Source organism: Dermacentor albipictus, chromosome 2 (assembly GCF_038994185.2).
Source record: "Dermacentor albipictus isolate Rhodes 1998 colony chromosome 2, USDA_Dalb.pri_finalv2, whole genome shotgun sequence".
In the NCBI taxonomy this organism is placed as follows: domain Eukaryota; kingdom Metazoa; phylum Arthropoda; class Arachnida; order Ixodida; family Ixodidae; genus Dermacentor; species Dermacentor albipictus.
The window spans coordinates 137,217,767-137,243,366 of NC_091822.1; the positions used below are offsets into that span (position 1 = coordinate 137,217,767).

The 25,600-nt window shown below is 45.6% G+C and overlaps 1 protein-coding gene across 2 annotated transcripts in view; it reads right to left on the reverse strand.

Annotated features, from left to right (window-relative positions):
- Nup75 (nuclear pore complex protein Nup75) overlaps positions 1 to 21,769 on the reverse strand; it is a 73,360-nt gene extending 51,591 nt beyond the window's left edge. The window contains exons 1-9 of one of the 2 annotated variants that reach the window (XM_065452083.1): positions 21,632 to 21,769; positions 20,472 to 20,565; positions 18,553 to 18,663; positions 15,546 to 15,606; positions 15,193 to 15,254; positions 8,428 to 8,477; positions 6,086 to 6,155; positions 3,871 to 3,995; positions 852 to 971 (exon numbers count right to left, since the gene is read on the reverse strand). In XM_065452083.1, the coding sequence (XP_065308155.1) occupies positions 852 to 971; positions 3,871 to 3,995; positions 6,086 to 6,155; positions 8,428 to 8,477; positions 15,193 to 15,254; positions 15,546 to 15,606; positions 18,553 to 18,663; positions 20,472 to 20,565; positions 21,632 to 21,667 (729 nt within the window). In that variant the 5' untranslated portion in view covers positions 21,668 to 21,769. Of the gene's footprint in view, positions 1 to 851; positions 972 to 3,870; positions 3,996 to 6,085; positions 6,156 to 8,427; positions 8,478 to 15,192; positions 15,255 to 15,545; positions 15,607 to 18,552; positions 18,664 to 20,471; positions 20,566 to 21,333; positions 21,358 to 21,631 lie in introns of those variants that run through there. The other variant, XM_065452079.1, reaches the window with a different exon arrangement.
- Positions 21,770 to 25,600: the final 3,831 nt, after the last annotated feature.

Below are 25,600 nucleotides of genomic sequence, written 5' to 3' on the forward strand. Positions count from 1 at the left end.
TTTCTTGGGCCCCATCGGTGTTCCCGTGCTAGTGTGGTTACATTGTTAAAATCAAACATGTGTCCCTTTGATAAACAATGATCAACCAATTCTGTCTTGACACGTGTAGCATGGGTGGCTTTCGTAGCATCTCTTAGATGTTCCTTGATACGGGTGCGACGTCGCCGCCCTGTCTCGCCAATGTAGCTGGCATCACAGTCCGAGCAGTTGACCTTGTAGACGACACCACTTTGTTCGTCCGGAGGTGTGCGGTCCTTTGGCTTCGGGAACACGTTTGCCAACGTGTACGAGGGTTTAAACACAGTTCGAACACCTAAAGGCCGTAAAGCCCTGCGCACTGCTTCTGATACACCGCGGACATACGGAATGCACACAAAGGAAGCTGGCCTTTCGGCCTTGCTCTCACGAGGTTTTTGCATGCGGCGCTGCGTATCATTGACAAAGTGCTCAGGGTAACTCCGCTTATGCAATAGAGTGGCCACATTCGTTAATTCTTGCTCCCTCAAAGTTTGCGTTGACGAGAGCGCATCGCAACGAGACAGGAGAGTGCGTACCACGGCATGTTTGTGTTCTATAAGGTGGTGAGAGTCAAAACTCAGCACACTCCCGCTATCGCAAGATTTGCGATATACGGCTGTCTCCACCGAACCTCCTTCGCTCCGTTGTACCAGCACGTCTAGAAAGGCTAGGCTGCCACTATTCTCCAACACTTTGAAGCATGAGTTCCCCTGGCTTTTGGAACATTTTCTTAAAGCAGTTGGCAAGAATATTCTGCAGAAGAGCAAAGCAGAAATAAGTTTCATTTTTACAGCATCTGCACACATGGCAATTACCCGTCCAAGCATGCCCACCTGTGGTGCCGACTGCAGCAGCTCATCCAGCAGGACGAAGTCGTCTCGGCCTGAACTTGGGTGTGTCCTGAGAAGCCGCCTTACATCATCCAGGTTGGCCTGAAGGACCAGCATATACACCTGCAAATCCATTATAAGACAGAGCATCACTGTAACCAGTTTGTATTACAATCACAAGCACTGCCAACACATATTCTCACAATGTAGTAATAGGGAAGTGGCAGGCAAGAAGGCAGGCAGTTAGAAAGAAGAATTATGCTGAAAACAGTTTATTAGGAGGCCTTTTGCCGGACATCAAGCAATACTAAAGTTCCAGCGATCGCAATCACAGTCGGCAATCATCGAATTAGAAGGGAAGCAGCTTTCAGCTGGCCTCACTTTATGCATGACGCAGCAACTCGTCAGTAACCCTCGTGAAGGCATGGTGAAAGTTTACAAAGGAACGGGAAGTGCCATGTTGAAGATGACCTCAGGTGGGGAGATAAGTGGGCAACTTCCATAACAGTCTTGGCGCATAAAAAGCATAAAAACAATGAGTAAGCTTATGTTTGTGTTTTATTGTCATACCAAAGGTGCACCTCAGTTTAATCTTTGTGAACACGAAAAGAAGGGTAATTAAGGCTCCAGATGTGGGGAATGAGGTGCATACTCGGTGCCTTCAGGCGAGCATTTCACCTATTTTGTCGTCCCCCCACTTGTCCCTTTCCACTCGTGATGGTTATCGGGGGTAGCTTTTTCCAGGGACTGGTTTGCAGCGATGGCGCTCGTGCTGACAGTTACAGTGCTGCAGTCGGCAAAACAAGTGCAAGCGAGACCTCTCCAGGACACCACTCGATGCGTACATGTTTTTCCTCTTATCCACCAGCCCCTTTGTTCAGGCACAGCTCAGACTTCAGCTCGTCTGTGATACCTTGCACTTATAGCGAGCACGTACATGGCGTTGCTTGTTTTCTGAACGCTAAGCCGAAAAGTGGTACCTAGTGGTCACACGTAGTGGTCATAACTGTGCCGAGCTGCATTTATTCGAGGTTCAAGCCAATGTAGATTGCCCTAGCTCAGCGATTCGATCCACTGGTTATCGCAAGAGCATGCAGCATGGCCACGGGGTCACCTTTCCCTAACAACATGAAGTGGGGAGCCATTCTCTCACAGTGATGTGCTAGATGTGCCCTTTTCTGTATTTTTCGCCCAAGGCAGGTGAGCCCCTTTCATTCCCGTCCTACTCCAGGACCGAGCGTTTGTGCAGCGCTGGGTGTCACCAGAGACAAAGAAACTGTTACCGTTAGCTAAGGACAACACTGTGTTTAGCTGTGCACACAGCGCTTGGTGCCCCTCGTGCGGTTCAAGCATTGAAATAGTGGCACGCTCAGCCCTAACTTGCTGTGGCCGGTACTCCTGTGAGATAAGAGACCCTCGCAAGTAGTAGTGCAAGAACAAGACAAGGACAGACAAGGCAAGGCACACACAAGTGCCTCCTCTATCCTTGTCTCGTTTTTAAACTATATTACTCTGTCATCGTATGCCAACAAGGCCAAACTACTTATGTTAATTAAAGCTGTCTGTCCAATCCCAGCAACATATACGTTACTCTATGGCATCAAATGCTCATTTAGGCACCAGTCAACATAAAAATCAAGTCAATCTAGGTTGATAGGCTACACCTAAAGATTAGTAGACATGTTACCAATATAGCGAGCAACAGAGCTACTGTCAGTGAGCGTGATTTAAAAATTAGGTGCAGGTGTTGATCTTCCACCGAGCCTTAGGAACTGTCAGTAACGATGTAATAGTTGCAGTGCAATCTTGCCTTGCAAGCAAACTGGCTAAAGTGTACACATTCAAAGGGGTAAAATTCAGCAGAAATGAAAAGTAAAAACTTTTTGAGCAATATCAGTGCTAAAAAAATAAATCTCACTGCTCATCATCATCCTCATCAGCCTGGTTACGTCCACTGCAGGGCAAAGGCCTCTCCCATACTTCTCCAACTATCCCGGTCATGTACTAATTGTGGCCATGTTGTCCCTGCAAACTTCTTAATCTCATCCGCCCACCTAACTTTCTGCCGCCCCCTGCTACCCTTCCCTTCCCTTGGAAACCAGTCTGTAACCCTTGATAATCAGTTATCTTCCCTCCTCACTACGTGCCCTGCCCATTTCTTTTTCTTGATTTCAACTAAGATGTCATTAACTCGCGTTTGTTCCCTCATTCAATCTCAGTGCTCAAAAAGTCCCAAAACTGCGAAAAGCCACTAGAAGAAGCTGCTGGCATGGTTCCAATTTCCGTCATGTGCTTACATGGAGACAGTAGTCTCCTGTTTGCAACAATGTTTCCTGTCGCCGATCATTCCTCAAAATGACTGCCGAAGTAAAAAAAAGATGCCCAAGGTTAACATACAGAGAGTTTAGACACACCACAAAATGTTCAGCATGAAGCAGTGCTTACTACCTGCTGTGCCACATTGAAAGGCGCAGCTAAAGCCCCTTCATCCACGTTTCCGCCGACCAGGTTAAGTACCGCCAACCTACCCTCCTCCTTTCCGCTCCTCTCCCACTCACCCCCTTAGCTTCCGGCGTCAAGCGGAACTTACGTAGCTTCAGCTTTCTGTTCCGAGTGCAAGTGACGCTATGTTTTTTAGCGTGGTTTACTTTCGCGTTGATAGAGAGGCTTTAATTGCACCAACTGCGGTTTAAACTGGTAATGTGATTCCACCCAAGAACCACTGCCTATTGTAATCGGCGATCTGGTTGTGTTCGCTGCTTCACGTCAAGCAGCGTCATAGTCGCACACTTCTTTGTGTTTGGAGGTGCGCATTGTTGCATCCTAGTGCCTGCTGTTGTCGCCACATCGTTCTATGGGCGCTTTTTTAGTTTTGAGACAATGGGGCTGAAAATTTAAACTTAACGATTCATTGTCGTCAATATGTGAACGCTGCCTCTCTGTCTGTCTGCGTGTGCGCGTGCACGCACACAAGCATGTGGAACCAGGTCAGGATAGGAGCACAGCGACCCCCTCCACTCACGTGATCCCAGTAATCCACAGCCCGGTGTGGCTCATCCTCTTCGAGTATCTCCTGCACTCGGGCTCCCAGGGTATCTGCAGAGCGGCTCTGAACCCAGCGCTGCAGCTGCTGCAAATATGCTGTGCCTTTTCCAGTGGGCAAAAGTACGACTCAGAGTTAGGTACCACATGTACTTGCTTCCTTGCTCAATTCATCATCATACACCCCCACCCTGCAAGTCAACAAGTACTAGCTGCCATAGAGTTGTTGACACCCAATAAGCAAGGAAGAATAACTGAGGGGCCCGGTATTTTGTTTGTTAAGACTATGTGAAGCAAACCAACAATTACGCCAGATAAAACATTAGGGGAAAAGTAACTTCTATGTGTACTAAATAAATGTAGAAATAATACGAAATGAAGGAAAGGGAAATGAACATGAACGAAAAGATTATTTGCCGCAGGTTGTAGCTGAGCCTATATCATCAGCTTTACGTGTGCAGTACTTTACCATTAAGTGACCACAGCAGCCATCCACCCACCAACTTTCTTGACATCTGACAACCTTGGGAGTGTTAACCAGTGCCACTCATGGCCATGGCAGCAGTTGTGGAACATCTTAACTGCAGGCACCATACAGTATGTGAACTGACACATTATGTGAGCAGGCAACTGGCCAATAAACCCTCGTATGTTACCTCATGGCATCAAGGCTGCCAAAGCCAAGGTCTTTGCTACTATCTGTTTCTTGATACAGCACAGACCGCTTATAACGTAAGTTGCCGGAGTTAAGAATTTCTGCACTATAACGAAAAATTTTTCTAAGGCTGTGCACTTGCTATACATGTAGACCAAGCAGCCGTGTGTGTCCGTAAATTGAAGCATACGACCGGGGTGTGCCCTAATTTAGTTGGCGAGGTGGTTCCTCAGCTTTCCGAGTGCGTTCAGCCATTGCGAAGCATTTTGCTGACTCTGCACCAAACCACAACTTTAGCCGCAGACTCCTGACGAGACGGCGCTGGTTAGGTCTAGTCAGCAGGGTGTCAGGCAGCACGCAATCGCAGTAAGCTGACCCTTGACATATGTCTGCACTCCTAGATGAACACATGAAGATCTGGTGCAAGATCTTGTGCACAAGCTGAACTGATGGTTGCATGTGTGAAGCAGGGTTCACAGGCAATCAGCCAGGAACTAACATGGATGTGTATAGCAAAAGCTTTTATACAGACGTGCTGGTAGGAATGGCGAAAGCTCGCATGTGGACAATGTTCTGAACTGATGAATTTGCGGAACACAGCTTAAACTGACAGTGCCAAGGAGTCAAGGTGCATGCGAGGTATCTACACTTTACGATGATGTGCATCACAACGGGTGACCATGAAGAATACTCACGTTCTTGACCAAATTTTGCATGGCATTAGAGTTGAAAAAGAAACTGCAAACTAATTTTACCGTTGAAATTCGTTTTTCCAGCTTGCTCAATAATTCAGGGCGTTTTGAGACCCTATCCGTGTGCGAAAATATCAGTCGGCGACTTTATTTACTTTCCGCGCACGAACTGAAGAGCCAAAGAGCGACAAATTTGGTGTGGACTGCGTGCTGCTGACAAGCAACCAAGCGGTCGAAGCAAAAGGCTTCTCCGTCACCTACACAACACCCATGCGCCCACTGAGCCAGTACACTGCTGGAGCATTTTCTTATATTTTCTCTCCATTTCCTGTTCATTTGCCCCTTGCCTCCTTGTTAATCTCCCCTCAGCTGGTGTGACTTGTTGAGATGCGCATTCGCTGCCCCACTTGTCTGCGGTGTATTTTCCGGCAACCGGATTAAAACCAGTACTTTGTCTTGTGTGGCTCCATTATAAGCCGTATGCACATACACTTATTACTATGAGAAGATAAAAGGGAGTCCGAAATGACCACATAATATCCAGTCCTGCATTATAAGCGGTTACGTTATAAGTAGTCTGAGCTGTAGTCACCATCCAGCAAGGTTGGCACTCAAAAAACCAGCAAGACTCAATATGCAGAAAGCGAAGGTTTATTTTAAAACTTAGCTTACTTCTGGCATATAACTAGCTTGGCTGTAACCAATATAAGCACAGATTTTCCCAATTGAAAAGTAACTGAGGTAAAAATTCCCTGTCTTTTCCCTGAATTTTCCATAAGTGGCAAATTCTCTGAGAATTCCACATTCTCCGTGATAAAAGACATCCTGATAAGGCTCTCACAACCTACCTGGTTGGACGTCCAAGAAAAGTATCTCGCACAAGTGCCAAATGTGTTCGATGTTTCTCAGCAATTCGTACTGCCCATGGAATGAAAGAAGAAAGAGAGGCAATAGAATAACAACCAGCACAAATTATCGAGGCATAGCAGCAACTCTGGAAGAGCGGCATCCCCCCATGATGATTCTGGCGTGTGTTTTATGCAAGAGTGTGTGAAGCAGGGCACAGGAGTTCAATTAAATTCTAAGTCAAATTCTTGGGTTTTATGTGCCAAAACCAAAATCTTATTATGAGGCACACCTTAGAGGAAAACTGCGCATTCATTTCGACCCACTGAGGTTCTTGAATCTGCACCCAATGCACAGTACATGAGTGTTGGCATTTCGCTCACATTTGAATACGACGGCAGCTGCAACAAATCGAACCCGCGACCTCGTCTCTAGCAATGCAATGCCATAGCTGCTAAGCTACCATGGCAGGTCACAGGAGTTGTCAGGTATAAATATAGCCAATGCGTGTTACAATGCACCCTATAATCCAGTGAAAGGAGTGTCATATCCAAAGTCTGTTCTATCCAAAATTAGGGCGACGGTGTGTTGTGAAATGGCAGAGCTTTGCACCAATTGCACAGCCTAGTATGATTAGTATAACCTAGAAGCAATGGAAAAAATTAAGAAAATGGAATTTGGCATAAATAAATTATGAGATAGACGGATTTCCACTGTAATCATACATCTACACTATTGTGCATGCAGCACCTTACTGTTTGCGGTTTTCTCAAGCCAAGCTACCAACAAATGGCAGTTTATCCGCATAACATCCTAAATTTTACCATTGTGGCCACCCTGTCCATGCATGCTGCTGCCGCCAATCACACAAATACTACCTAGTTTGTTTTTTCACACAAAACAGTGGTCTGTAGGATAAACCGATGTCTTAACTTCACCTTTGATAGGAAACGATGACCACTGTCAAATTTGTAGCAGGAACAAGAGTTGCGATACTTTGTTCAAGTTCAACTTTGAGCCTGCGTCTAGCCGCCGCTGCACTGCGTGAGAGATGGCTAGAATGCATTATGCACTTTGCAGTCTGAGTGACGCGAAGTGCATCATGTAGACTGTATTCTTTTTTTAGCAAATTGGTGTGACGAGAAAATCGGTATTCTCAAATTAATAGATTTTGTGATAGTCAGCAGTCACTTTTGAAGTGCTAATATGCTACGGCTCCATAGCAAAGCTGATTAGACCTAAGGGCCCTCCTGCCACGTGCTTGGCACTGAGCTAACAGTGGCAGGCAGTGGCAAGTTGTTTGCACGGTCGTCCCTAAAGCTCTCTCTTAGCTGGCGGGGCATCGTGCAGCACGCCACTACTTTTTTTATTCCCTAAAAAAGTACATTTTCGCACTTAGTGCAAGTGGCTGGAAATAGTTGAGTGCGCTACCGCATGCTCACACGCATTGTTGCAGCACAGTATGTTCTAGTACATGCACCATCCGGGCAAAATTTACGCAAAATTTTGTCCCTCGTAGCTGATAGTTTATTATAGGCAGGTCCGTTAAAAGCGGAATTGGTTACAGGAATGATATGGGCAGAGCAAATTAAGCGATAAGAATGGTCTGTTATATATGGAAGTATGTTGCATGTGGATCTGTTGTAACAGGCATGGGCTGTAATAGTTTCAGTATGCATAGTGCAAACATTCCTGAAATAAACAGTTTGCACTTAAATGAGTAACGGATGCACTGCAACCTCCTGTGCACAATCAGGTTGTGAACGAAGTTCATTTTTACACTGCACCATGCTCACCTACATTCCCAGGTGTGTTCATTACTAAACAACTGCACATACTAATCCAACTGTTTGACTACCAGTGCCCACACTAACGTTTCCATTCATGCTACAGTTTTCCATTGTGGCAACGGTGCAATTTCATTACATGGAGCTCAGAAACATATATGGATGTGGAATTCTACAAACATCAACTTACAAAAAGTAAGATGATTCATTATATAGAAAATTTTGTTACAATAAAGTACATTACATAAATGTTCAAATGTGCTGATAGAGATGTACTATGGCAACACAACTCTGAAACTTTTTCTAGGTGCGCAAGAAGGGTCCAACGTACTCAGTTGGCCAAGGCAGCCTGCTGTCAGAAAAAATTCGGGCACAATTTTAAGCACAAAGCAGAACACTCCAGAGACAATCGTGTTTTGCATGTCCCCCTCGTCACAGCACTGACAGCTATTCTCTATTGAAGTGTGGTGGAATGCCATGTGGAGCACATTGCCTGGAATGGCATGCATCGACATAATGTTTCTTGTTCATTAAGGCTATGACTGGTCAAAGCTCACCTTTGCGTGAAAATCCAGCCTGCTGTCCTCATCCACCAACTGCATTTCCTCTGCGAATGTGGAGGCAGGGCAGAAAGTATATATTACATGCTGATATTCCACATTTAACACTGATGGTAATGTGTGTAGGTTAGACAAATGCCATGGGCTGTGACGGCAATAAAACAACAAATGATGCGCACAACCAGACCAATTTATTCAACCTTTCATTAATGTGATGCAAGTCAGTAAGCGCCGAGCGACTGGTCATTCAGCTCCATGTTACAGGAGCACAGTGGCAATGATGATGATGATGATGTATGTTGTTTTGTGGCGCAAGGGCCAGGTTTGGCCAAAGAGCGCCATGACTGGTGGTAGTGTTAAGGATGTATTATGGAAGATGTGACTTGGCTGTAAAGTGGCCTAAAATAGTCGCAGTAAAGTGCGTAAAATCTATGTACTATAAAATTATGGCGATGACTAATGATGAATACTATGAACATTAAAATCCATCGTAGAAGAATGATGCACAATAAAAATATATAGGATGGTAAAATTACTTAAAGCACTGCTGCCTCGCCAGAGCCCTTGAAACACAAGGGCCTAGAGGCATGTGCTATACTAAAGAGCTATCGCGGCGGTATCCTCTGAAGAGAGGACCCGCTACGAACATGTGGGCTAAAAACATGCAAAACAACATCTTTCAGAAAACTTAGGACTGCGTTGGTGTCAAATAAAGGTTCTGGGCCGAGTAACATAACGGGATGAAGGGGGATGCGCTGCTGGTATGCTAAGGGAAAATGTTTCTTTCTTTCGTATTCGGCTTCCCGACACTCCAAGAGGACGTGGAGGACGGTCAGCCTGTCCCCGCATCTACCGCAAGTTGGAGGATCATTTCCAGTGAGTAAAAAGTTATGTGTGCCGAAAGTGTGTCCTATTCTTAGACGGCAGAATAGGACATCTGTCCGGCGGGATTTTGTTACGGGAGGCCAGAAACCTAATTGTGGCTTGATTACATGCAGTTTATTGTTTGTTTCCCTGTCCCACGAGCGTTGCCAGTAGTTCCGCAGTTTTCTGCGCAAGTAGGGCCTCAGATCTGTGACAGGGACTGCTGCGGTAGGATTTACAGAATACGATACAACTGATGTGGCCATCTGGTCCGCCAGAACATTGCCTTCAATGGCCCTATGACCGGGCACCCAGCATATGATGACATGCTGGTTACATATATACGTTTTACATAGGACGGAATAGAGTTCGTTGATGACTGGGTTTTTGTGCTTAGAAAATGACATCAAGGCCTTCACAACACTGAGGGAGTCCGTATATATAACTGATTTCTGGAGTTGTGATTTATTTATATGCTTTACGGCCGACAGCAGTGCGTAGGCCTCAGCCGTAAAGATACTAGTTTCCGGATGCAGTACGTCGGATTCCGAGAAGGATAGACCGACGGCTGCATAGGACACCCCGTCGTGTGACTTCGATGCGTCTGTGTAGAACTCCGTGCAGGAGTATTTGTGCTGGAGTTCCCGGAAATGCATTAGGATTTCAATCTCTGGAGCGTGTTTTGTGACTTGCATGAAAGATATATCACATTGTATGAGCTGCCACTCCCAAGGAGGTAGCAGCTTGGCTGGATGCATTAGGCGAAGCTCGAGGAGTGGAATGTGCATTTCTTCACTAAGCTCCCTCACACGCAGCGAGAAAGGCTGTCTTACGGAGGGACGATTGCGAAAGAGTGTAGCATATGTCATGTCATGAATGGTATTAAAACAGGGATGTTGAGGATTTGCGTGGACTTTCAGAAAATATGTGTGGCTGGTGTATGTTCTCTGGATATGAAGAGACCACTCATTCGATTCTGCATATAAACTTTGTATGGGACTCGTTCTGAATGCGCCAGTGGCCAGACGGATTCCTAGATGGTGGACTGGGTCTAGCATCCTTAGTGCGCTTGGGGCGGCAGAGTGGTAAATCACGGCGCCATAGTCTAGTCGTGATCGAATGAGGCTTTTATAGAGATTCATTAAGCACTTCCTGTCACTACCCCACGTAGTCTGGGATAGAAGTTTGATTATGTTCATTGTTTTTAGACACTTTTCTTTGAGATGTTTAATGTGGGGGACGAAGGTGAGTCTGTAGTCAAGTATGACACCTAGAAATTTGTGTTCTTTGTTTACAGGGATCTGTTGTCCACGCAGTTCTATGCAAGGATCTGGGATAAGTCCTCTCTTTCTTGTAAAAAGAACACAAGAGCTTTTGTTAGGATTGATCTTAAACCCATTCTTGTCTGCCCACATTGACACTTTGTTCAGGCCATGCTGTACCTGTCTCTCGCAGACTGCGAGGTTACAGGATTTGAAAGCTATTTGAATGTCGTCCACGTAGACAGAGTAAAAGATGGCGGGTGGTAGTGAAGCACGAAGCGTATTCATCTTCACGATAAATAGCGTGCAGCTGAGCACGCCTCCTTGGGGTACACCCGTTTCTTGCGTAAAAGGACGTGAGAGTGCATTGCCGACTTTTACCCGGAAGGTACGATTTGACAGATAGCTTTTTATTATATTAAACATATTACCGTGGATGCCCATTTCTGACAAGTCTCTTAAGATTCCGTAACGCCACGTCGTATCGTACGCCTTCTCCATATCAAGGAATATGGATAAGAAGAATTGTTTGTGTACAAATGCGTCCCGGATATTTGCTTCTACACGTACAAGGTGGTCAGTTGTGGAGCGTCCTTCTCGGAAGCCGCACTGATAAGGATCAAGAATTTTGCTCTGTTCAAGGAAAAAGATGAGTCGCCGATTTATCATTTTTTCGAACACCTTACAAAGGCAACTTGTGAGGGCTATCGGGCGGTAACTTGCCACTGAGGAAGGGTCTTTGCCTTGTTTCAAAACAGGGACTACAATGGCTTCCTTCCACGCGGTTGGAAGGTACCCTGCATCCCAGATGGTGTTGAAAAGTGTAAGTAGTGTAAGTTGCGTGTCATTGTGTAAGTTTTTGAGCATTTCATATAAGATTCTATCAGATCCTGGTGCGGAACTCTTGCATGCGCTCAAGGCCGCTTTCAACTCGGCAGCACTAAATGGACAATTATATGGTTCATTCTGTCGGCATTTATTGATGAGTGGCTTGGATTCTTCTATTTCTTTATATTTCAGAAAGGATTGCGAGTAATGGTTGGCACTTGACACGCTCTCAAAGTGCTCCCCAAGTGAGTCCGCCTGATCTTGTAGGGTATCACCTTCTGTGTTTACCAAAGGGAGTGCATGTGCTTGTCGCCCTCTTATCCTATTGACCCTGTTCCAGGCTTTCGCCTCATCTCTGAACGAGTTAATACTTGATAGAAACTTCTGCCAACTTTCTCGTCTGGCCTGTCGGCGGGTTCGCCTGCCTTCGGATTTTACTTTTTTAAAGTTGACTAGATTTTCTGCAGTGGGAGAAGCGCGTAGCAACCCCCACGCCCTGTTCTGTTTTTTACGAGCGATCCTACAATCGTCGTTCCACCATGGGACACGCCGTTTGCAGGCCAAGCCTTTTACTTCTGATATGCATTTATATGCGACATCTATTATGAATGCTGTAAAAAACTCGACTGCAGCGTCAATTTCTAATGAAGACAGGTCAGCCCATGAGATACTAGTTAGAGATCGAAATTTCTCCCAATCAGCTGTCTCAATCTTCCACCTAGGAGCGTATGGTGGATATTCGTTTTCTTTATATGATCTTAGCAGTATAGGGAAGTGATCGCTACCGTAAGGGTTGTCGGTAACTTCCCATTCAAGTTCAGGCAGTACAGACGGGGAGACTATACTGAGATCTATTGACGAAAAGGATCGGTTTGCAAGAGAGTAATATGTGGGCTCTTTTTTATTGAGAAGGCACGCTCCAGAAGAGAAAAGGAACTGTTCAACAAGGCGACCTCGCGCATCTATACGAGAGTCGCCCCACAGAGAGCTGTGCGCATTGAAATCGCCAAGAACAGCATAAGGTTCTGGCAATTGATCGATCAAGGAGTGAAATTCATGTTTGTTCAGTTGGTAATGCGGGGGTATGTAAAGGGAGCAGATGGTGATGAGTTTGTTTAGTAGGACAACTCGAACCGCCACTGCTTCAAGGGGCGTTTGTAGCTGTAAAGGTTGACATGCAATACTTCTATGAGTAAGAATCGCAACACCACCCGATGATGCGACGGCATCATCGCGATCTTTGCGAAACGTCAGATACGTACGGAGAAAGTTTGTGTGTTTAGATTTTAGGTGAGTTTCCTGTAAACACAGCACTTTTGGATTATGTTTGTGGATAAGTTCTTGCAAATCATCAAGGTTTCTAAGGAGACCTCTGATGTTCCATTGGATGATTTGTGTATCCATGTTTAAGGTGAATTGGTGCTGTGTTTACGGAGACGGAGTGGATGCCTTATAGTACAGAGCCCTTTCGAGGCCCTGTAATAGGTGTTTTGTTCTTTCTGAAGCGTTCGAGCGATTCTCGACGCTCCTTAGGCGTTTGGTGCGCCTTGGGGTCAGGTGTAGTGTCCATTGCCTCGTGTGAGGCGCCGGACAAGCGCTCTTGCGAGCGAGAGGTTTTCAGAGGGAGTCCCGCCTTGGAGGGCAAGACCCCTGCGCCCACCAGCCCGGAGGTCGATGGGGTTCCCTGAGGGATTTGGCTGCGCTGGACGTTGCCAGCGCTGGAAGGGGCCTCGGAGGTTGGGGCAGCCTCGGCTGCACCCACCTTTGGGTTGGATGGTCCCTTCTCCTCGGTTGACGGAGCAGCGCTAGCTGCAACCGCCGCGGGGGCAGATGGCGTAACTGCCGACTCACTGCCTGTGGGTCTGACAGCCGCCGGAGGCCGTTGCGACGCTGCCCCCTTACGCGCCACATCGGCAAAGCTGCTCTTAGACAGGTATGACACCCGCCTACGTGCCTCCTTGAAAGATATATTTTCTTTGACTTTGATTGTCACAATCTCTTTTTCTCTTTTCCAGGACGGGCAGGCGCGCGAGTATGCGGCGTGCTCGCCATCACAGTTGACACAATGTGGAGTCTTCTGGCATGTTTCGGAGGAATGTTCAGTGTCACTACACTTGGCACATGTCAGCCGGCCTCGACAGTTCTGTGAACTGTGGCCGAATCTTTGGCACTTAAAACATCTGAGAGGATTTGGCACGTATGGCCTAACACGAAGTTTGATATAACCGGCCTCGATGGACTCGGGGAGGACACTTGAACCGAACGTGAGTATAAGGTGTTTCGTGTTGATCTCTTTACCGTCTCGCCTGATCTTAATTCGCTTAACATTTATTACATTCTGTTCACTGAAGCCCTCCAAGAGTTCAGCTTCAGTGAGCTCTAGCATGTCATCGTCCGAGACAACGCCGCGGGTGGTGTTCATGGTACGGTGCGGAGTTACTGTTATTTGGGTTTCGCCAAACGAGACAAGTTTCGGCAGTTTCTCGTACTGCTTCTTATCGTGGAGCTCCAAGAGAAGATCACCACTTGTCATTCTCGACGCCTTATATCCTGTTCCAAAAACTTCAGTTAAAGACTTCGAAACGAGGAACGGTGAGATGTTACGCACTAGTTTGTCTGGGTTTTCTGAGTGGATCACATGATATTTAGGAAAGTTCTGGACTTGTCGTCCGAAAAACTGAAAGAGATCTTCGGTGTGCCCTCGTTTGTGAGGGCGATCAGGGAGTTTGGGAAAAGCGTTTTCCATAAGTTCAGTAGGGTTTTCGGCCGCGATGCCGACCACCCACCATGGAGCCCAACAGGGGGACGTGACAGGAGTTCCTGCTAGAGAGACCCTGCCAACGCCAGCCGTACATCGCTGCTATAACCAAATACAGCATAACCAAGGCTGGCTAGCTACACAAGGTTAACCCTTGCCGCCGGGAAACTAGGAAGTGAGGAGAAGTAATGAGAAGACAGGAAAGATGAAAAAGACGAGAGAGAAAGACGAAGATTGGAGAGGAGGACAGGAAAAGGCGACTGCCGATTTCCTCCAGGTGGGTCAGCCTGGAGGTGCCGTCTATGTGAAGCCGAGGCCGAAGAGGTGTGTTGCCTCCGCCGGGGGGCCTTAAAGGTCCAAACACCCAGCTTCGGCTCAACCCCCAGGATCCCCTTTTCCCCAGACACGGCTAAGCCGCGCACGGCTACACGCGGGAGGGTCCAACCCTCGTGTGCTCGGGAACGTGGTGGCGCAACACACCAAACGCCTGCTTGCGCAGACGCCCCTGCGGGGCACAGTGGCAAGACTGGCGACAGTGCACAATCATTTATATAACACATGCAGCACTATGATCATCGCCGTTCCTTTTTGCACGCCACAGTATCTACTGTTCATCAGCTCACACAGGGCTGTCAGCTCCCAAGCACAGCTGTGTAGCTGCGCTTGGGACACACAAACAAAGGACAGAAGCAATCCACCAAACACAACACAATATATGTGCAACACACTTTATGTCAATCGTTAACAATAGTGAGGTCACATGCGCACCGCTGCTAAGTGGCAGGTAGTGCTGAAAACCGATTAACAATGGAGGTCTATGCACTCTCAAGAAAACAAGACAACGGTTTCGCCATCATCATCGAGGCTGTTATAAATGAGCTGTAGATGTCATGATGCATATGAAATAACTCATTGTCAAAGACAACACACGCAAGTCTGACAAAAGAGAAATGCTTCAGCACATAGCCAAGTAAGTGACCTTCAACACAAAGCACACCCTTAGCACATTGAAATGTGGGATGGATGACCATCCCTAACAGAACAGCTTACCCTGGCAGCTATTCCAGCAGCCATTCAGGGTAGCACGGTAACTCCTGCTGGTCGTCACTAAGCTGCAATGGAACGAAATCAACATGTGCTAATACCGAAAAGCAAACATGACAAAGCAACTACTGCGAAAAAATTCAACTAACTCTTACAAAATGTTCCCGCCAAGTCAATGGTCTGTGAACACTAATGGTTATTCATTGTGTAAACTACAATGAGAATGCATGCCTAGCATATCTTACAATTACATTTATTGAAGTATATTCCCAAATATTAACGTGACATCCTTATCATCAGCTGTCATTGAACTTGACACATGTGGACAAACTTAGCATTCAACTTAAAATGCCTCTCACCCTGGATGTGCTGTCTCTCCCTTGAACTCTCGAGCAAAATTCTGCAAGTCTAGGAATACCGCTGCAGACCATAAACACAAAAGCAGTCACCATGTGCACATGAACAAGAACAACAACAAAAAGAAAGCAGCACGAAAAAGTGTACAGGTCAAGAAGAATAGGTCACAATGAATGTGCCAGTGTGTATTAGAAATGCCTGTAATAATCCTTAAAACAGCAAGCTTGACATATCATAATATAGAGAGAAAAAATAGCCCCTAATAAGCTTGTGATGAATTAAATTGACAATATAGAGAAATATCATGTTAAGCTGTATTATTAAATTATGCAATAATGCAACACCCATTCTTACTGTGAGAGGGAGTTTGGTTAGCCAGAAAAAGTGCAAGAAACGAAAGATAAGTGGCAATGATGCCCTGAAGCTGCCACACCATCTTGGAGTGACACGACTAATTTTGACAGCATGACTTAGGGTTCAATTAATTGCTCATCAAAGAAAACACACTTGCACTATAAGGAAACTAAAGACACAACATAACATGTAAAAGTGGCCATATGCTATTGCAGAAGCACCCCCCCCTCTCTCTCTCTCTCCAACTTATGATTCTAACTCAACTTCATGATCCTATTTAATGCCCCTTTTAACCTCCCCAGACCTGAAAACAGCTCAGGGAGAGTTTCTTTCCAAGAATATTTTTACTACCTACTGGCATGATACAGACTTCAAAAACCCCCCAGCCTTATTTCAAATGTAACACATAGATGCTGAAAGCAACATCTCCCCATACTTGGAGAAAGTAACGGTCTCTTCAGTTATGGTAAAAAAAGTTTTTCTTTGCCTAGATGTAGAGAGGAATTTGCGATATTGCGTGGTATGTTGGCATATTGATGCTGCATCCAGGATTTTAATTTCACTTTGCAGTAGTTTAAAGGCACCTCACGGGCACTTTCCACTGCCCATGATGACACGGTAGTTAGGTCAAACTAATGTCAATTTTCTCAGACTGACATGTAGAACATGATTAAACCACTTCCATACAGTTTTGCATGCATATCTGATTTCGTTCACAGATAGAAACAGTGTTTGTAATCACTTCCGAGATAATTGAAGGCAATTTGCTGTTATTATTATGTATATTAGGATTCTAAGGAGGTCAAAGTGTCCTTCCAGTGTTATTTTTGTATTGTGTATTCAATGATAAAATGCAACAATGCATCCAACATGACGGAGAATAACACCACATTGGCCATGAGCATACCCCATTGCAGAACTCAAAGAATTTCACAGTTATGAGTTACAGCAGTGACAGTGACAAGAACTTTATTGGAGTGTCCTGAGAAACTTGATTGGAGGGTGCCGAAGGCTCCCCAATCAAGTTGGTGGCTCCACCAACGACGGTACCGGGAAGTGGTGACTCTCTGCGATGTTGTGGGCCCTCTGGACGGCCTGTAGTTAGTGCGTGAATTGCGACCTCTTCAGCAAGTTACAGCATGAGTTGTGAAAAAATAATCATCTATCTGGACAATGAAAAGCAAAATCATAATGCAAGAATCGATCCACTGAGATGAAGCCAGGCAAAACTAGGAATGACTAACCACAGGACTGCCCGATTATGTGCAACGCATATAGCGGCTGAATAAAATCTAAGAGGAATTGAGGAAGCAACGAGAATGTGCAGGGGAGTGTGTCATTGTTATGAAGTGGGTGAGAGGGTCTAGCCTGTTCTTTAAGAGCCAATGGTTCAGACACTGCTTGCGATGGCGCCACTGCGCAATTCAAAAGCCCGGATGGTCCCATTTTCCTACTACGCAATAAAGCAAGCGTTAGCTACGAGTAGTACCATTATCAGCATGGTTCACCATGTAGCCTTCAAGGTTGCACGGGTTGTAGAAACAATTATACGGTACCAACAGAATTTCTGGTTTCATCCTTATCACTGCAGCAACTGAAGAATGAAAGAATTTCTCACATGCACTGCAGTTGCACAGGGGGGGCTTCAAGTACCAACGATGGTGTTCGGCAGTGGTGTTCCATAACACCAGAAATTTTTAAAAATTCAATTACGGGGTTTTACGTGCCAAAACCACTTTCTGATTATGAGGCACGCCGTAGTGGAGGACTCCGGAAATTTCGACCAGCTGGGGTTCTTTAACGTGCACCTAAATCTAAGTACACGGGTGTTTTCGCATTTCGCCCCCATCGAAATGCGGCCGCCGTGGCTGGGATTCGATCCTGCGACCTTGTGCTCAGCAGCCTAACACCATAGCCAACATCAGAAATTACTATTTCCCCAAGCAAATTTTACTGTGACCTACTCTACTTGTTCAGAAGCTATAACCTGCACTCATTCCTGAGTGGCCTGTGTTACTCTGCACAGAAGCTCTGGGATAAAGCCTCAATAAAGAGAAGTCTAATTAAAACCTGAATATTTCTTTAATGCATGGCAGTATTCAGAATACATTTCTCAGGCACAGTTACAACAAAATTAAACTATATTTATTGTAATTTCGAAATAGTAGAAAAGATCACATTAATTTTACAGACAGACAAGTGAAAATACATTTACAGGCGATTTACAAAATTACAGGTTACAGACAATATGGAAGATAGTCTGGGTCCTGCGTCTTTTTTTTTCTTGAATGCCTAATGTTGTAGTTATTACTACGCTAACATCGTGACAATATTGTATGGAACGTTAGTGAAAATCAAAATGCCTTATGGCACTATGGCAATATCTTATAAAATGTTAATGACATTCAACAGTAGTTGAACAAAGAATGTCGTTGCCAATATTTCAGTAAGGGGGCTTGTCTTCACCACCTCAAGTCTCCACCTTCCTGTGAACTGTCTTTTTTTCAATCAATAAGATTGTGCAATTATTTTTAAAAATTCCCTTGTAGTTCAACCTCTTCTTGCACAAAGACTTCAAAGAACAAGGAAAGATGTGCACTTTGCTTTGTGGAAGAAAAGCTTTACGAGGGTTGGACTAGCGGAAGTCAAACTCACAAGATGACTCATTGACCAGCTGTCTCATCACCCTGTTGTAGAGGGAAGTGTTCCAACAGACATCATGCAGGTAGCCGGCCTCTCTTTGGCCCCTCGGTTTGGCTTGCTTGGCTGGGCACAAAAAAATAACACAGATACATGTATGCACAGTCTCTACCTGAAACATATCTCCATCAGAAAGGACAACACATTCTATACTCCATTTCCTACTTAGCAGACTATGCTACGGAAGTTACAAAAATAGTGCGATCATACAAGTCTCACTCCATGTTTTTCGCACTGCAGTTATCTTTTGATCTGCGATGCCTACAGAATAACTACTTCATATATTACAACTACAACTTGTGGACATTAGTTTACATTGAATTACCTATTATTTGTGCATCTTTTTGCTTCTAGTATACAAAGTGCAATATTTTGGGCACAAGTACAAGCTGTGGCCCCTGGTCACACAAACATGTCACTCCCCTCGCTCAGTGGTAAGTAGCTTCAGATCTCCGACACCTCCCATGTAATAATTATGTCATACCTTGTGACATAAAAGTGCCAGACTTAATGTTACATGGAATCACGCGATGCACACCTGCATGTTTCTTTCATATGGGGCACACTGTTTTTTGGTTGCAAATGTGAACAGTGAGAGAAGTCTGTCTAGCCTTTGTAGTGTTGCCTGCTATATATAAAATGGAGAATACCTTCGCTACATTTCACAATAATCAAGTTATGGAGTTGAGGCTACAACCTGTATGATCCAGTAAAAAGCAAGAATCAAAAGCAAGCAAAAGTCATGTGTCATAATGAGTATTCCTCCATCTGAAATTGTAGCTTCAGCCTCAATCACCACAGGATACTTCGCAGCTTCAGCCCCTCTACCGAATTACTGCAATAAAATAAACACCCACAAGGCTAATGGTGGTACGAAACAAATCTTTTATTTGTTCACAATCTGACCATATTGCCTGAAGTCAAGTGCTGCAGCCTAAGAATGCACATTCAAGCAATGTAATGTATTGGAGCAATCATACAATGTGAAACTGTATTAGAAGGAATTTTGTTGTTGATGCCATGGTCTCCAAACTTTTGCTTATGAGTATATGTTTACACAACAAAATACAGATCAACTTCTACAAGATACCTAGACTTAGTGAAATACACAACACTGTCCCAAACTTATCGCTTCCCAATCTTGCTTCCAGTGAACACCAAGTTATGTTATGCAGCAAACATGTTCCGTCTTTTCAACTAAACAAAGGCCACATAAATTACATGCCTGCACTTAAAGCCTTTGTGACAAGCAAAAGAAAGGATAAGCAGTGACCAACACTGAATTCCTTCCTCATTTGCATCTAGCCTTTTTCCGAGCAAATGTTGTTGATAAGCAGCAAAAATATTAAGTGCCAAGCAGAAGACAGAATGCACTGCTTTGCCAACTGTTGTGTTGGTACAAAAAGTGCACTTTGGATGAACCTACACTTTGCCTTGGCCTTGTGTGCGACTGATTCCATAGTACTATATAGCCCATAGCAGACTCCATCACTGGCTCATCAGAGGATAACAACTTGCGCACCATGTCACCATTGCAGCAAAAAAATAAGAAACGAAACCAAACTGCTGGTATTGTGTCTTTCTTTTCTCTCCTTGTGTGATCTTTCAGCTGATAGTTGGCGTTTGTGTTGTGTTGTTCTTGTCGTTCTCCTGGTGTTCTCTGTTTTGAACACCTGCCTTTTCTTACCATGGATGTTTTTGAATTTGCAACTTTAGCGTCACTGCCTAACTGCAATGGCACGATTGCTTGCATTTGCAAAATTTCAGTGCGAGGGAAGCAAGCAGTTGCCACAGGGCAGGTCTTGTCTTCACACAATATTTTCAGAGAGGCGCTGTGATACAAGCTTCGCTGAGAAGTGACAAGGAAGCCTTACCATCAGGAGCCTGGGGGAAAACCATGAGGGAATTCCCAATTCCCCATGCAAAGCTGGTTCTGCCACTCGCGAATGCAGGGTCAGGCACACGACACTGAAAATAGGTATGCTAGGTTCATTATCAAAGCAGAACATCGAGAGCAACATCAGCTGCTAATAACTTCAAGCACATAAGAAAACAGACCACTCTCCTTAATATTTCGCAGCTCGTGTTTGATCGGACCCAAGTTGGTAGTCCATGAGGCTATGCAAATCGCAGCAGCTGACTAAACAGGCACAGGAAAGACGAAGTGAGACGCTGACTTGCAGCTAAAATTTACTTTCGTTAAACACGAATGTAAACATTCGCGCATGGAACAGTCGTAAACCGAAACATAAGATCGTAAACGTTTTTGAGAAATCAACCAAGTAGTTCAGGCTAGTAGACGGCGTGGCAGTCAAGTTACATTGGTGTTTACGTGGGAAAGCGAATATAAATTTTAGCTGAAGTCAGCGCTTGTCTTTATCTTTCCTGTCCTTCTTAAGCAGCCTGAGGTTCGCCCGCAGCTCACGCGAACGTCAGGCTGCTGACTTCGCGACGCGTAGCGCAACGCTTGAGCTGTGTGATTACCCGGCAGATCCACAGTGTATCAAAGGTGACACAGCGAAGATGAACGCCTACGATTTCGCCAACTTGAAAGGGTACAAACGCGCGTGTTTCACGCAAACGATGCATGCAGGCGCCTGTGGAACTGCTACCCTCAAACAATGCTCTTGTCAAGATTTAAGCACGGAGCACTTCTTGTATTACGGTCTCAATTCAGACAAGACAGAATCTGCGAATACACTTTCTGCCTCGTTCCTTACTGCACTGTCGGCTCACATTAAACAAAACGGAATGATATGAAAACGCTGTGAACTTCATACGAAGGCTGGTCTAGTTCACAGCGCGTGACGTGTAAAGTTGTAGACGAGTGAGAAGACCAACCAAGTGTCATTGCACCTATATTAAATACTGTAAATTCCGCTAGTTGCTAGCGCGAAAGTGAGTTTATCGCCTTAACTTTGTTTTGAAAGTTCGGTGATTCCGCTCTTTAAACTACAGTGGATGTGATGGTGATGGCAACAGCTATAGAACTCACTGAATAAAGGCGTACAAAGTCAATTTCGATACGGCTTACCCGAAAGGAAGTTTCGTCATCCGAAAAAGAATGCATACTGCTGTTCAATTCTCAACGCTTTGCGACTTCAATAATTCAACTCTGGCAGCTACTCACGCACGCCGCCATTGAATAAAGTCTGCGGCTCGTGCCGGCGACTTTCAAAACACGATAATGATGATGATGATAATGCCGAGGTTTTTGTCACTTGTTATTGTTTTTTGGGTTATCGTGGTTTTTGCAAATTACAGTTAGCAAAGACATGCAGAAATGAGGTTGATTTATTATAACCCTTTGCGATTGATTTACGCAACGTCTCAATCAGTATCGATGTTTCGGTTCTGTTTCTCTACTGATCAGCCTGCGCGCGTTGCTACCAGCCTTTGTTAATTAATTTTAGTTAATAAGGACGCGATATTTACGCAATTCAACTCTCTGTTCTACAATCCCCTACTGAGTGAGGTCCACCTAAAACTTTAGGTCAACATTAGTGTCAAGATAGTCAAGGGACGTTCAAGCGACTCGAATGTACTTGCAATTTTGAATTTTCACGTATATCGAAAAGACAGATAAAGTTGAAACCCCGCAGCGCAAACCCATTCTCTTCCGATAAAAAAAAAAAGGAGTGTGTCACGTCTGCTCCACAAGCAGATTTTGTGCCACTGGATCTATTTGAGTCATTCAATGTATATAGACAGAAAGGCACCAATCTTTCAGTTTTCAGTCCTACCATCCTACACCTAACATGATACTTTCTTCAATAAGCTGCTTCTTATCGCAGAATATTCTGTCACATGTCAATGATGATGTAGGAATCTTATGGCACTGTCGCACCAGTCTTGCTTATAATAGGGTGCCTCAATCCTCCTTGAGACATCGAGGCGCCCTAGCTTAAGGTTATGACAATTACATATACGATGAAACTATACTAATGATTTCCTTGCACACACACTGAACACTAAAACTGCACATTACCCCCCCCCCCCCCCCAAAAAAAAAAACGAATACAGAGGGTGGGGGTTTATTCTGCAAGAGTCCACCTAGTGGACTGTCCATTACGGCCGCTGCTGATTGGCTAGGGCCGCCAGTCTCCCCCTCTTTCGTACAGCTGCATCCAATCAGCAGCGGCCGAAATGGACAGTCCACTAGGTGGACTCTTACAGAATAACCCCCAGATTTTGTCCTTAAAGTTGCACACGTCTATATAATGGGGTAACCACCCCGCTCTGAATAAATTTATGGCAATTGTGGTGTCCACCGTCTCAACGGCATCTGTACGTTATTTAACTTCTGCAGCACTACAATGGTGGTCTAGCAGCAGGTACCATATATCGGGTTTCATCAATATGGCTGCATGAAATAATAAGACTCGGACGCAATGTTCTTTGTGTGTACAGGGTAGTCCTTTATGAAAGGGAACACGCGAGCGCGTGACCCGTGCTCTGCGGAAGTAGTGTTCCTGTATTGGGGGCGATCTCCACCATTGGAAAAGCAGGCGCCACCGTCAGCGTGACGTGGCATATGAGAGATATAGTGGACACAGCGGCCGCGTCGGCTGCTTCGGAAGCGCTGAAGCGAGCTGAAAACGAAAGTTTACCCACCTGCGCTGCGGTTCTGATGAAGTGATGAGGCTTTCTCGCCTTGGGTATCTGCTTGACAAAATTTGAAATCACTACAATAGGTATAGTGGCTGCTTTTGGAGGCGTGCAGCATGGTAGGATATATACTGTTCGGTGCCGCAGTGCCGGACCACGACCTACTTATACAGTAGGTCGTGTGCCGGACGTACCCAACGGAGCCCGGTGTCAGCCTTATTCACACGTAGCCGCAGGACAAGAAGCTGCGTGAAGTCTGGCTCGCGAAACTTAGAACCGGCATCATAACACAAGCATGACCATATGCCATGCCTTTGTTTAATGTGCTTCTTACCACTCCCTTTCCATTCCAGAAAAGTTGCCAGTTTCTAGCATCAACAAGTTCATAGGCCAAACCGTCGTGACATTAGCCGGGCAGCGAGCGCGGGCGAACGTCTCAGTGCGCGTTTTAATTAACGCACTAGATTACGAAAAGTAGCGCGAAATCGCCCTCTGAGTGCATACAGTGCGACGCAACTTTAGAAATAATGTTGAAACGTCCAAGAATTTAGAAATAAAAAAGTATTGAATCGTCGCGACGGCACATCACATGCCGCCGTAGGCGTCGAAGTCTATATAACGAAATTATTTTTCAACAGTTCTGATAGCGTCCACGCAGCAATGGTTGCTAGTGTACTGTCAAATGCTCACATGCTGCGGCCTAAAGCTCACGGCACGGTGGAAAGACGCGCTCACAGCGAAAGGAAAACATTGTGCGCGGACATATGCATGCAGACGCGCAGTCGGTCGCCGCGAACTTGTGCGATCACTGCATTGCGGCTTCATTCTGTTATGCGCCATTTGGTTATACAGACCGCCCGCTATAAGAACATATTTCGCATAGTTTGCGCTCAGCGATTGCCAACCTTTCACACAAGCTGGTTCAGGAGACTCCATCACGGCGACCACACGCAGTGGCTTTCACTGTACGCATGCATTCGGTAAAGAGATGGCGTCTGTAAACACTTCTGTGCTTTCAGTTTGCCCAATATTATTATCTCGACAGTAATACAGTTCCCTCGTTTTGAAAGTACTTACAGAAATGTACAGGAGGGCTGCCGCGTGGTGTTTTTATTACGCGCCGTAAGCCAAACCTATGAGGAGCGCGCCGCGTGAACCCTCATACTATGCGGAAGTGGAATTACAGTATATGCTACTGTTTGGTAGCATATACAGTAACTCTATGCGGAGGTAAGGTACTTTATGCGGAGGCTGCTTAGAGCGCCAGCAAATAAAAGTAGCGCCATTCTTAGATCTTTCCGACACCCCGCTCACCCTGGCGCGTCCTCCTCCACGCCTCCTGTCTCCCCAGCCTCCTCCGCTTGTCATCACTTGTCACTTGTCACAACAACTTGTCATTATTTCGTATTATTGACGGCGCCTCCAGGGCACCAAAGCGGCAACGGGAACACCAAAGCTAGAACCAGGGCTGGATGGGGCTCGCCGACGCCTGTGCATGCCTGTGCAGCCTGTGCACGCAGCGCACGATTTTGCGGGCTGTGCACAAGGACACATGACTAGCGGTATAATTCAGTGCTACAAGAATACCGGAGTAGAACAAGCGGATCGCAGAGTATCACGCGCCGGAACACGGTAGAAAATGGCATAGTTTCGGTACCTGTGCACGTGACCGCACGACCGTGGGAACAAGCAGACGAAGCGGAAGTAAATCTATCTTGCTTCGGTGCGAAGCAAAGAAGACGCAGACATTCTGTTTGTGTGTTTTATCATTTTCCCAAACTTCAATTCAAGCAACAGATCACACAAGTAACAGATGGTGCTTTGAACAATTCTAGAAGGCACGTGTCACCACGAGCGACGTCTCACTGCGGACTCGAGTACGTAGGCGCAGGGACGCGACTACGTCATCCTCCGGCTTGGAGCGCGGCGGCCGCGAGAAGGAAAAACGGCGTTCGGTTCGAAATTTCAATCTTTCCGTCGCGCGTAGCGATGCAATACTTTGCGGCACGGTCGTTATCACGCAATGTATGCTCTGCGCTTGTCAGCTCAAAATGGCCAGACCAGGTGAGGGGCACGTTAATGAGACCCTGAAACGATTTTCTACAAACGTACTGAGTCGTTAGAGTAGGTCCTTCTGATCATTAATCGACGCAACTAAGTGCTCGAAAGCGTGTAATTTATTATAAGGTTTTAAAAATGCACATCGCTGCCGATCGCAGCACTACACGGCGGAATTTTAAGCCGCCCCTACCCATATGACGCAAATCACCCATATGACGTCAGTGGGGCGAGTTATCCGATTGGCGGACCAGGGCGCGTGATAGATAATTTTTCCAATTTTATGGTCGTCTGCTTGTGTTACAACGTGCTCAGTCTTTGACGAGCACTCCGCCGT